This window comes from Thrips palmi, unplaced genomic scaffold (genome assembly GCF_012932325.1).
Source record: "Thrips palmi isolate BJ-2018 unplaced genomic scaffold, TpBJ-2018v1 HiC_scaffold_19, whole genome shotgun sequence".
NCBI classification, from domain to species: Eukaryota; Metazoa; Arthropoda; class Insecta; order Thysanoptera; family Thripidae; genus Thrips; species Thrips palmi.
In genome coordinates, this window is record NW_023144628.1 from 5,436,636 (window position 1) to 5,448,754 (window position 12,119).

General features: G+C 61.2%; 1 protein-coding gene across 1 annotated transcript in view; it reads right to left on the reverse strand.

Moving 5' to 3' along the window:
- LOC117646262 (voltage-dependent T-type calcium channel subunit alpha-1H) overlaps window positions 1–12,119 on the reverse strand; it is an 89,648-nt gene that overhangs the window by 13,842 nt on the left and 63,687 nt on the right. Inside the window, exons 2-14 of the mRNA XM_034387100.1 lie at window positions 8,364–8,475; window positions 8,153–8,286; window positions 7,977–8,074; window positions 7,345–7,513; window positions 6,651–6,692; window positions 4,618–4,918; window positions 3,664–3,756; window positions 3,362–3,540; window positions 3,152–3,279; window positions 2,759–2,830; window positions 2,171–2,475; window positions 593–811; window positions 230–381 (exon numbers count right to left, since the gene is read on the reverse strand). Of these exons, the coding sequence (XP_034242991.1) occupies window positions 230–381; window positions 593–811; window positions 2,171–2,475; window positions 2,759–2,830; window positions 3,152–3,279; window positions 3,362–3,540; window positions 3,664–3,756; window positions 4,618–4,918; window positions 6,651–6,692; window positions 7,345–7,513; window positions 7,977–8,074; window positions 8,153–8,286; window positions 8,364–8,475 (2,004 nt within the window). The remainder of the gene's footprint in view (window positions 1–229; window positions 382–592; window positions 812–2,170; window positions 2,476–2,758; window positions 2,831–3,151; window positions 3,280–3,361; window positions 3,541–3,663; window positions 3,757–4,617; window positions 4,919–6,650; window positions 6,693–7,344; window positions 7,514–7,976; window positions 8,075–8,152; window positions 8,287–8,363; window positions 8,476–12,119) is intronic.

Consider the following 12,119-nt stretch of genomic DNA (forward strand, 5'->3'; position numbering starts at 1 on the left):
ACAGTGGATAAGGCCGGACACGTTTTCAGCTCCAGAGGCGCTGAATGGGACTCGAATCGAGCGTGTGACCCCACCAATGGATTGCTCTCCGAACGAGGAGTCCATTGGTGGGGTCACACGTTCGGTTCGAGTCCTGTTTAGCGACACTGGAGCTAAAAAACGCGTCTAGAGTTTCGGCCGCCTGGTCTTGCCGCGAAACGAAATGCCGAGACACTTTGAATCTGCTTGCCTTAGAATAACGATGACGCCGTCGAACACGTTGAAGCCGTTGCTGATGTAGCCGAACGGGCCCTCGGCCGTCACCTTGAGCAGCATCTCCACGGCGAAGATGGCCGAGAAGACGATGTTGCTCGTCTCGACGGCCACGGTCATGTACTCGGGCTGCGGCAGGCAATCGGGCGGTCTTATTTTGATTCGGTGCGACGGGGAAAGAGGTTGTCTCGCGCAGACATGCGCGGCTTTCAGCCAGAGATAAAGAGGCAGACTGCGAGGATATTGTGCGCCCCCCTCCCACTCGCCTCGGGCCCTTTTGTCGGGCATTCCCAGACATTCTATTCATAGAGGGGCCGGCCGGGCCGCCACAGTCACTGACCTGCTCGTGGTACTCGATGCCCATGCTGAGCGTGTTGAAAAGGATGGCGAGCAGGATGCCCTGCTGGAACCACTTGTGCTCCACGAGGCGCTTGACGAAGCGCCGCGCGTTGCGCAGGCAGCTCACGGTGCACGTCTTGGCGCGCACCAGGCAGCGTCGGCGGCGACGCAGCGCCGTGTCCCCGCCGTCCAGCATCACGGCCCACTCGCCGCCCTCGGCCTGCCGGAAGCGTAACGTAGTGCTCAGCGTGCTCGCGTGCGGGGTCGCGGTCGCGGGATCGAGTCCCAGTGGCGGCGGTTCGTTTTTTACCTGCATGGCGCACGTCTGACACGCGCACGACGCGCACGTGCAGCAGTCGGCGGCGTTGCTGCGCGCGCTGCGGGGGCTGCACGTGGAGCAGCAGCAGCAGGACGCCGCGGTGGCGGACAGCTCCTGCTGCTGGCGCTGCAGGGCCAGCGTGTCGCCGATGACGACGCCCTTGCCGAGCGTCGAGAAGAGCGAGTTGAGCGACAGCGCCGTCTGGCCGGTGGGCAGGGCGGCGCTCAGCGCGCCGGACAGGGCGAGCAGCTCCTGGCACGTGAGAGGCTGCGGGGCCACGGCCGGCACGGCGCCCGCCGCGCTCGCCGCCTCGCTGTCCGCCGTCTGCGTCGTCTTGTCGCCCTGGCCGGGGCCCTGGCCGGGGCCCTGCACCAGCACCACCTCGTTGAACATGACGGAGCTCCGGCGTCGGGGACCGCTCTGCGAACCGCCCTGCGGCACGGTAGAATCAACAGAAGGGAAGGCAGAGCGCTGCATCAGTGCGGCGAGGAAGCCCAAGCGAGAAGTAAGTGTGAAGCACACGGGAGTGGTTAGACGAAGGAGAAGGAGTGAAACCGTTAGTGCGCACTGCCGCCGCTAGGGCCGTGCAGCGCGCTGGCGGGGCAGCGCAGGGCCTTGGGCCAGCCTTTAGTCCGGCCCTTGGGCCTCTACAGAGTGGCTGCAAGTACAGTCGGCGATACGTGAGAGGGTGACGTGTCCACAAGAAACGAAATGGCAAAGTTCCAACCAACAGATACCAACAATGGCCGCCCAAAAAGCTGCACAAGAAGCGAGAGTGTTAGTCGGCATGCTGCGCAGTGCCTGCCCCTTGGCTCGGGGCCTCGCCTCGCCTGCACGCAGCCTCGTTGCCTCCACGCAGTGCCACGCAGGGCCACGCACCTCGCTGCCGGGGACGTCGAGGCACGTGCTGGGCACCCTGAGGAGGGACGGCCTGGGGGCGGGGACGCCGAGCGACCCATCAGTCTCGGACACCTCGGCCGACGGCGGGCCTGTCCCCACCCCCACCCCCACCCCCGCGGCCCGGGGCTCGGGGCCTGCTGTTGGTTCCTGCGCGCCAAGACAGGGATCGTGAGGGCCGGGTCATGGTTCGGGGGTGCATGAGCTGGGCCAGGGCCTTGGCCGCCTTGGCCAGGGCTGCGGGCCGCGGCCGTGCCTTGTCGCCGGGACTGCAGCAGCGGGACTTTCGGTGGTGTCCGCGGCCCACCGCGCGCCGCCGCGTCCACGCACATTGCCGCAGTGTCGCGCCTCGCGCAGTCTCACCTGTGAGGCCTCCTCGCCGGACTCCCCCGCGGGGGGGCTGCCGGACCCGGAGCCCGAGCCGGAGCCCTTCGGGGAGCCGCCCGGGGCCGCCTTGGGGCCGCCGGCGATGTAGGGGCCCAGCGCCCCCACGGCCGACGCGGCGGGCTGGTGGTTCACTTGCTGCTGCTGCTGCTGCACTTGTTGCTGCGTCTGCTGCTGGATCTGTTGCTGCTGCTGCTGGGCCTGCTGCTGCTGCAGCGGCGCCATGTGGCAGTTCCGCACTGCGTAGTTGTTGTGGTGGTGGTGATGGTGGTGGTGGTGGTGGGCTGGAAGCAAAAGTTAGTCCGTTTAGATCACGCGCCGCGCGTCAGGAGAGGTTCACAGTCGAAAGCCAAATTCAAGGCGCATCACCACAGGGGAAACTGTGCCTCGTTGAGAGTTTTGACTGGAGAGACTTGAGAAAGGTTATATCCTCTCTACTGCTATTTTAATTAACATTTATCACGGTACAACGTGTATATTTTTCTCCGAGGCACCGACCCGTGAGATGGACAGGGGATTCCTAATCCCCCGGCCGCAATGGCCAGCAAGCGCTCACTGTTCACCCACCTAGATTTTTCGACGTGTGGTGGTGGTGGTGATGATGGTGGTGGTGATGGTGATGGGGCTTTCGCACCCAGTCTGAAACGGAGCGCGCCGCAGTGATTAGAGGATGCACACGCAGGTCCAGCACACAAAGTGCACACGCACACACACACAGACACACAGACGCGCGCAGCCTGCGCAGCCTGCGCCACGCAACAAGTCCGGTCGATAGGGCGAGGTGCCCCCGCGGCCCTCGCCGCCCTCGCGCTGCCCTTGTAGGTCGTCCGGGGTCACGGTGGCCGCCCTGCAGTGCCCTACTAGTGCCCTACCTGCCCTGCGGACTCGTTTCGAACAGCGCCTCACCGGTCTTCTGGCCCACTGTACGGAGGGAGACGCACGTCGACGACTCAGACTCACCCGAGCAGGAGCCCTTGTGCGGCTGGTAGGGCCGCTGCGCCGCCTTGCGCTGCTGCCACTGGTACCTCAGGACGCGGTACTTCTTGACGAGTCGCCGCTTGCCGCGCCGCCAGAGGTGCGCCACGTACCTGCGGACACACAGCCACAACCACGCCGTCAACCAACGCTCCGACAAGCCGGCACCGACGTCGCGAAGCGTGGCGCACTCACTTGACGATCTCCGCGTAGCACGACGTGGGCTCCGAGTTGTTGGTGGACGAGGTGAGCGTGGACGTGGACTGGAAGCGCGCGCGCTCCAGCCGCATGCGCTCCATCTCGCGCTTCTTGGTCTCGGAGAACTGCGTGGCGATGACGACCAGGCACAGGTTGATCATGAAGAAGGAGCCGATCTGCGGACAAGGCGGAGCCGCGGAGCGGGGCGCGCGTCAGGACCGTCAGGACCATCTGGGCGCCGAGGGGAGAGACCACCTCCACGCTGGTCTTCTGGCGCACTGTGCGGGTGGGGTACTCACCACGATAAGCAGCACGAAGTAGATCCAGTCCCAGAAGGAGTGCGCGTCTTGCACGTAGTACATGATGTCCGACCAGCCCTCCAAGCTGATGACCTGTGGCACCACCAAACACACATTGTTTGACTAAAACGCGCAAAAAATAGGATTTTCTTGAATATTTGTTTGCTTACGTCAATACTTCAAGAATATAAATAGGGGTACGCCGACTGAAATGCAATCCATTACTGATCCACTCCACCCAGGAATACATCACATGTTTGATTCGGGTCCTGCATCTTATGCCTAGAGTAGTTAGCAGTTAACTGGCCCCCTCCCCACCCCGGCCAGCCAGCCGCTCGGGGGCGGTGTGATCTTGAGTGGCGGTGTGGGGCGAGGCGAGGCGAGGCGGCCACGTTTGATCCACCGGCCCCGCCTGCCAGCCCCGCCAGCCAGCCCCGCCTTGCTTCCCTAATGAAGCTGTCGGCCCCACATTAAGGCCGGCCAGGATGACGAGCGCACAATTACACGCGGACACGCAGACAGCACACTGATTCCGAGAGTCGTTTTCGTCGCTCTGTCTCTCTCGCACCTTTAAGGGGCGCCCGCGAGTGCGAGAGAGACAGAGCGACGAAAGGGGCTCGCTACGCTTGTTACGGCCGCGGCCAAACAGCGAGCCCTTTAAAAGCTTTCGAATCAGCTTAGGGCGGCGCGGCGTGCGGCTGAGGCTGGAGCGGGCTGGAGGGAGGCTGGAGCGAGGTGACTGACGGCGGCCGTGGTGGGCGCTGGCGGCCCTGGTGGGCCGGCTTGTCTTGGCGGGCCGTCCCTACAAGGCCCACATTTGCATAATCTGCCCCGACCACCGCGACCCACCCCACCCCGCCCCGCCCCGCCGTCTCCGCGACCATTACTCAGCACCTCTTTATGTGACCCGTAAACGGAGCCGCGCTTGGCGCCGCCAGTCGAGGAGCCACTCACCAGGAAGATGGCGACCCAGGCCAGGCCGATGTTGTCGAACGAGATGGTGCCCTGGAAGGGGTTGTTGCCGTTGGCCTGGCAGTCCGTGTAGTACAGGTTCCAGTTGACGCACGTCTCGTTGGCGGACACCTCGTCCTTGAGCAGGCTGTACACGGCGCGCTGCGGCGCGGGCGCGGTGCACGTCACGTTGCCGATCTTGTAGGGCGGGATGTCGGAGCACAGGTGCATGCCGTGGTCCTCGGGCTTGCTGCAGATGTAGTCCTTCTCCTGGTCCATGAGCTGGTAGTACTGCACGAGCGGCCTGCGGGGAAGGACGCGTGTGAGTCCCGCCTCCTGGGACGCTCTGTCTGATTTGATTTCGGGTCCAGAGAGTAACCATGTGTTCCGTCTCATGCAAACGGCCTCGCTGCACTTTGAGTTTCTCAAAACCGTTTCTTTTGGCCAATCTTTTTGGTTCAGAGCACGAGTACACACAAGCAACGTGAAATTTACGAGCTGGGACCCATACGTTTCTAGTCTTGCCGTGTACTTATAGTTTTGTGTAGAAAATGTTCTAATATTTACAGAAGCGATCATCTAGGCACACCAGAAATATCAAAAAGTATCCTCCATGCACTCTCCGGAACATTCTTCATTACGCAATCAACAGTGCTGAATTTTCCTTCAACGCAGCTAGTATAGAGTAATACTGAAAGATAAAGTCTCAGTGAAGTGTTGACAAGGGTGCTTTGTGGTGTACTGGCTCCATGCACCGACAAAATGATTTGCTACATGCTCGAAAGCTCAGCAAAATATTACTTCAAAAACACTGACCACGTCTCAAAAATAGCAGTGGACGCAAAAAAAAAGGTTACAAAAATTTTAAAGTCAGAGAAATGACAGGATTTGTCAACCAGATTCGACTTTTCCGTACGAAAGGGCAAGGAGAAAAAGTTAAACTATTTAAACGATCGAAACCGTCTCACAAGACGGAACACAAGTACTTGACAGGTCTTAACAGTGTGAAATGAAACGCATATAAACTGCTCATTCACTCTGACAAAAAAAAATATTATTGAAAAAAAGAGGTTTTTAAAAAGACAGCGGTCCACCACAATGAGCTCTATGGAAACGAAACACGAGGCGAGCCAGCGGCTCTAGAGGCACTGCTACACTAAACACTCTTAGCAAACACAGAAGAAATCACAACCCGATGAGCCAGAGTACACTGTTAATAGTAACGTCGTCCACGAAACAAGGACTCAAGCCATAAAGTTTGTCCCTGTCCGACTTGGCACCCGCCCCGGCGCTCTGCGCTCGCTCCGCGCTAGGGTCCAGACGGCCCGGACGCAATGAAAGAAATTGGAGGCTATCTCTGATGCCGTTGGGTCGGAATGACGGCGGGAACTATGAAAACCGCACTAGAGATTTGTAAACCCGAGGCAATATCCACGACAAAAAAAAGAGACATGACGAAAATTAAGTAATACTCTTGCGACAAAACAGCTTGCTTTAGTATTGATTCGTGATGAGACATCGGGGGTGTACCAAGTCAAACGGGACGAGAGCGAAAAAAAAGGGGTTGAAAAAAAGGAACAAACAAACGAACAAACAAACCAGAACGTATGTACAGTACAATACAATAATAATTCAAACACAGGCATCGACGAGAGACCACCGCACAGTAAGAAGGGAAACTAGTTGAAGATGAGTCTAGTTGTCACAGGCTGCAGGCAAGGAACCTGGAATGGTGAGCAGAGCAGACCAAGCGCCCATCACGGCCAAGAGAGGCCATAGTAAGAAGCCCCGCGCCCCGCGCCCCCGTGCCCCGCGCCCCCGTGCCAAGGGCCAGGGGCTCTACCCCGAGCCAGGAGGCCTCAACGGTCAGTTCAAAAAGAGTGCGACGCGGTGAGCAGCGTTCGTGTGTGTGAGTGTGTGTGTATGTGGCGAGTTCTTTGAGTGTGTGTACGTGTGGGTGTGGCGGGAGCGCGGAGCGAAAAGAAACTGATACGAGCATCAAGCATTCCAGTGGTATGGCTCCAACCCAAGCTTACAAGGTCACTCTCGATCGAATCGTGAACTCTTCCTCTAGATCCCTGAAACAGACAGTGGCGTGAGCAGACACACGACAGTGCATGCAGCATTGCAGCGGCGGGACGTTTAGGCCGACAGTCCCGACAAGGTGGCAAAGGGGAACGCCGTTTTGCACGGTTCCGTTTTATTTACAAAAGATTAGGGAGCCGTCGGGAAATTCAGGTGCGGATCCAGGGGAGGGGAAATGGGGGTAATGACCCCTTATTGGGGTGCTAGACAGGCTGCCTGGAAGGTAGGCAACAAGCACTGCCTTGCCCCTGTGCGTCGGTAAACAGGCAATAGTTTCCTCCCTCGTCACAGAAAATCCGCGTCATGCCATCGCGCACCGTAGGCGCTACACTGCAGGGAGCTGGGACTCGCGCCGGGTGGGCGTGAGTGCGTGACACACACACACACAACGAAGCGACGGCGGCGACCTCTTGGGGAAGAAAGCGGGAAGGCGGCAGAAGCGTCCGCGAGAGAGGAATCTGAGTCAAGAGCAGCAGCGGCTGGGCGGACGCAGAGCGGACGCAGAGGGACGCGCGCGGCCGCGGCCGTCAACGAGGACGAGTGCCTCGTCGATCTGCAAACGGCCGAGCGGCGCGGCGGCGGCGCGCTCTTGCCATGCTTCTGCTAGAGCGGCGCGGCGCAACAGTGTAGGGGCAGGCGACTTACTCGAAGCGGATGTCCGTGTCGGTGCGCAGGTAGCAGCGCTGCCGCAGGATGCCCTGCCACAGCTGCACGCCCACGATGCCGAAGATGAAGAAGACGAAGAAGCAGAGCAGCAGCACGTTGCCCAGCATGGGCAGCGTGTCCAGCAGCAGCATCACCAGGATGCGCATGCCTGCCAAACAGAGAGGGGGCGAAGATGAGGAGTCGGCCGTGTATCTGCCGGGGCACCGTAAGAACAGCCCCGGGCGGGGCGACGCGGGGCGTGCGCGCGCATCTTGAATGCGAATGCAGACGCGCGGGCAGGAAGGCGGGCAGACGGCGAGGGGTGGGATGGGAGGGCAGTTATGCGCTGCAGTTGGCTGCACTGCCAGCCCATCTTGCATGCCATGCCTCTCGTTATGACTCACAACAAGCGGGGGGATGATGGCGACCGGGATCGCTCGGGGACGCCACGCCACGCCACGCCGCGCCACGCCACGCCCGTCCCACAATCGGCTGCTGGCTGCAGTCCCAGTGAGAGCCTGGTTGGCAACACTGCGAGGCTGGCGCCACTTCGCACCGCCAGGCCCGCCAACCGCCAGGCTGGCTTTCCTGCTTCCTCACTCTAGTCCGCGTATAAGACAGAGCTCACTTACTTGGTATTCTGTTGATGGCGCGGAGAGGTCGCAGCACCCGTATCGTTCTGATTGCTGTAAGATTCAGATTCTCCACCTGCAGGCAGTACTCCAGCGCCCTGGGACGGAGAGAAAGAGGATGATTTAGTCATAGTCGACCAGAAGACCGGACAGAGACAGCGACGACAAAGCCTCACCCAGCCAACACGATGAAAAGGTCCAGCCTGTTCCACGAGTCAGCCAGGTACGCGCCCTTGCCGTACGCCCCCATGGCCACGATCTTGATGGTCATCTCGACGGAGAAGAAGGCGAAGATGAGGTCGTCAAACAACTGCAAAGAGAAAGCAAAACGGCTCCGTCGTCGCGTTCGCAAGAATGTGTCAAAGGAAAGATGAGTGGGGTAGCTACCTGCAGGATCTTGCAGCGGTTGCCCTGGCACTCCTCGTCCACGCACGGCTGGTACATCCCCAGGGTGATGCAGTTCAGCAGGATGACCAGCATGGACACGCGCTCGAACCACGTGATGCAGGAGTTAAGGAAGTTTTCGACAAGCATTGCAACACTGAACCAAATCACTGCGCATCCCTGCCCCGCCTCCCCCACCCCAAGCAACCCACCGCAGTGGCGGTGAGTCCACCCCTAACGCAGTTCGCCGGAACACCCGCCCCACCCCACCCCGGCCCGCCCCGCCCCGCCCGGCCTAGACCCACATTGTGCGTATGTGTGTCGGCAGTGCTGCGTCGGTGTGCGTGAGGCAAAGAAGGGCCGGAGGGTGGGAAAGGAAGGTTGGGAAATCTGTTGCAGTAATTTACGGCGCGAGCTGGCGCTCTTTACCCCTCGAGGGGGAGGGAGAGGGGAAGGGGGGGAGGGAGAGGGCAGCTCGTTAGAGTAAGCTATGGCTGCTTGTGACGTGACGAGAACTCTCCGTGGCCCTGCGCGTCCCGACGCCGCGCCGACGGACGGACGGGCAGACAGACGGACAGACAGACAGACAGGCAGACAGGACACACGGACGGGGAGGGTGGCGGTGGCGCCTAATCGCAGGGCGGAGTGACACGGTCTCTTTTTTTTCGAGTGGTGGAGCGCGGCCTCACCGTCACGCTTTTCAACCCCTGGAAAAGTCCAGGCAGAACGTCCAGGCGTCCAGGGCCGACTCCAGGACTGGTCACGGGACTGGCTTCTAGGATTGGGTCTGGGACTGGTTAGGTCAGGACAGTGACTAAGCCTGCTCCAGAAAAGGCTATGACAGTGTGTCCAGGACTACTTCTAAGCAGGACTGACTCCAGGCAGGATGTCTCCAGGCCGGCTCGGCCGTCCCGCACTCCGGGCGTTACGCGATCGAAAGGCGCGACCACACCTGGCGGCATGAATAATCAATGGGGCATGCAAATGGGCCGATGACTCTCATTAAAAGCTCGCCGGCTAATTAAAAGCCGGAAGCGCGGCGGAGCGGCGGAGCGCGGCGAGTGGAAGAGGGAGGCCGACGCGCCGCCGGACACTTCGACGCCTCTCGGGCCGTCTCTCTCGCACTCGTGGGGTGTCCCGTGGGGGTGCGACAGAGAAGGAGACGGAGTGAAATCACTCTGCTGGCTGATCGGGACCACGTCTAGCCGCCAGACGGCGCCGGCAGTCGCCGTCGAGGCCCGCGCGGGTCGGCCCACAGTGGGTCAGAGGACCGGTGGAGGCCGTCGAATTTCCGAACGCGTTTTGAGCTCCAGAGTCGCTAAATGGGACTCGAACCGAACGTGTGACCCCACCAATGGATTGCTCTCCGGACAACGAATCCATTGGTGGGGTCACACGCTCGATTCGAGTCCTGCTTAGCGACTCTGGAGCTCAAAACGCGACTAGAATTTTGTCCGCAGGCGCCCGTCGGCCCACTGCGGCCGGCCGTTCCGAGGTACTCGTTGCGGTTGCGGTTTCGGGTTTCGGCGGGGCCGCCTGCCGCAGGGCGCAGCAGGGCGCGGCCAGGCGCAGTGAGCGAATATATCAGCCGGCTCACGGCCTCACGGCCCCCAAGACTCGGCCCGGCCGGCCCGGCCCGGCCACTTGGACGAGCCAAGGCCCCCTGGAGACTGTCGGGTCGGGCCTGTCCGGGGTCAGCAAATCGCCTGTTAGGCAGCAGGGCAGTCCACACTCGGGGTGAAGGGGGCCGCAGGGAGCTGGATGCAAATAGGAATTGGCCTTGTAAGTGTGTGTGTGTGTGTGTGTGTGTGCTGGGCGCGCGCCGCCACCACCACCGCGTCAGGCGGGAACAACGGGGCCCTACAGTACAAAGTGTAAGTGTCGTGGCGGACGCACTTCCACGACTGACTACTCCCTCCTCCCCACCACCCAGAAAACTTTTCAACTTTTCCTCCTTCCAACTAACTTTCCCTCACTCGGCGGCTCCATATCGAACCGTGGCACTGCCACAGGACCACGGCCTTGCAAGGGGGCGGAACAAGGAGGGGGGGGGAGGGGACGACCAGGGGGTGACCACGACAACGAGGCCCCCGAACTCGGGCCGTGCCAAGGGAGGCACGCCGAGTATTGCTTCCCCCCCCCCTCCCCCCGCATTGTCTAGTGGACTTTCCCTTTTCCCAACATGCATTCATGCCGATCAAATAAATTATGAGGCCTGGTCGAGCAGGGCGGTTCAAGAGTCCGCTGATTGGTGTAAGAACGGAAAGGGGGAGGGGGAGGGTGGGCTGAAGGTCATGGAGGTGGTTGGGGGTAGGGGGACCCTGGGGAACTATGCGGAGAGAGAGAAGAGAGAGAGAGAGAGAGAGAGAGAGAGAGAGAGAGAGAGAGAGCCAGCGCCGAGGCGCAGCGCACCGCATGTATAAAATAAATTAGAGGCTTCGTGCTTCTTCTGCTGCCAGTATAAAGCCAAGTAGAAAAGCCGGTTTGTTATCAGAGAAAACTGGAAAGGTGCGCCGGCTGACTCTTTTATCCGCGTTTCCCATTTTTCAGACGCGAAGAAACGGGGCTCTATATGCTGCTGCAAGAGGGAGGGTGCGTCGAGAATGACACACTTTCCGCGAGAGAACCAGAGGCCCTTTAAAACAATGGTGAAAACGAAACGCAGCAGGTGCCGTGGGGAGTTGAACCCGGGACGCGCAGGCGAAAGTAAAATACAGTGTCAGGCGCCTGAGCCGCGGCGACGAACCGCGCACCCAATGCCGAACCAATACATCACCTGTCGACCTGCTCGCTGTTCGGCCGGCGCCGCCGTCATCCAAATCCACAGCCCTGGCGGCCCCGCAGGCCCTGCAAAAGAAGGAGACATCGACACCGTTAGAAAAGCCCTTGCTCCTCCGTGCTCTGCGAGGCGGGCTCCCCTGGTTCCCCTGGTTCCCCGCACGCGCCGCGCCGCCGTCTATTCCGTGCCCAGGAAATGGGGTCCTCGCCGAGTCACTGCGGCGCCGTGCGGCGGCCCCAAAACGTCCCGGCGTCCCGGCGGGAGGCGCGCCGTTTACCTGAATGGGGCGAAGGCGCCGCGCAGCGCGCGTCGTGTCCCCTTGTCTGTTTCCGCCGCCGAGCCAGCCGAGCCAGCGGAGCCAGTAGTGTAAGTGGTCAAAGCCCGGGCGGGGCGGGGAGGGGGCCCCCAGCCACCTTGTCTCCTGGGGCCGGCGGCGGCTGCGGTGGCAGAGGGAAGGATTGAGAAAGTGGTTCCGGTTGCCGGATGCGGGCCCAGCCAGCCCCACCAGGCCCCACCAGGCCCGGAAAGGTGCGAGTGGCTGTGCGCTGCGCCTCCCGGACGCATCACAGCCAAGCGCACCAAGTGCCGCACAGTGGGCGAGAAGGCCAGTGGAGGCGGCCAAAGCTCTAGACGCGTTTTGAGCTCCAGAGTCGCTTAATGGGACTGGAACCAAACGTGTGACCCCACCAATGGATTCCTCGTTCGGAGAGCTATCCATCGGTGGGGTCACACGGTCGGTTCGAGTCCCATTTAGCGACTCTGGAGCTCAAAACGCATCCAGAGTTCTGGCCGCCTCCACCGGCCTTCTGGCCCACTGTGCCGCACCAAGGCCGCCGCCGAAAAAGAGTTCTCCGCTTCCGGTGTGGGGATCAGCGCCTCGACGGCGTCCTCGTGGTGGGGAGGATGAGCCTCTCGTTACCCAGCTCCATGGCGCGGAGGCCGCGGGGTGGAGGCCACGGCCTTGGCCACGGCCTCAACGA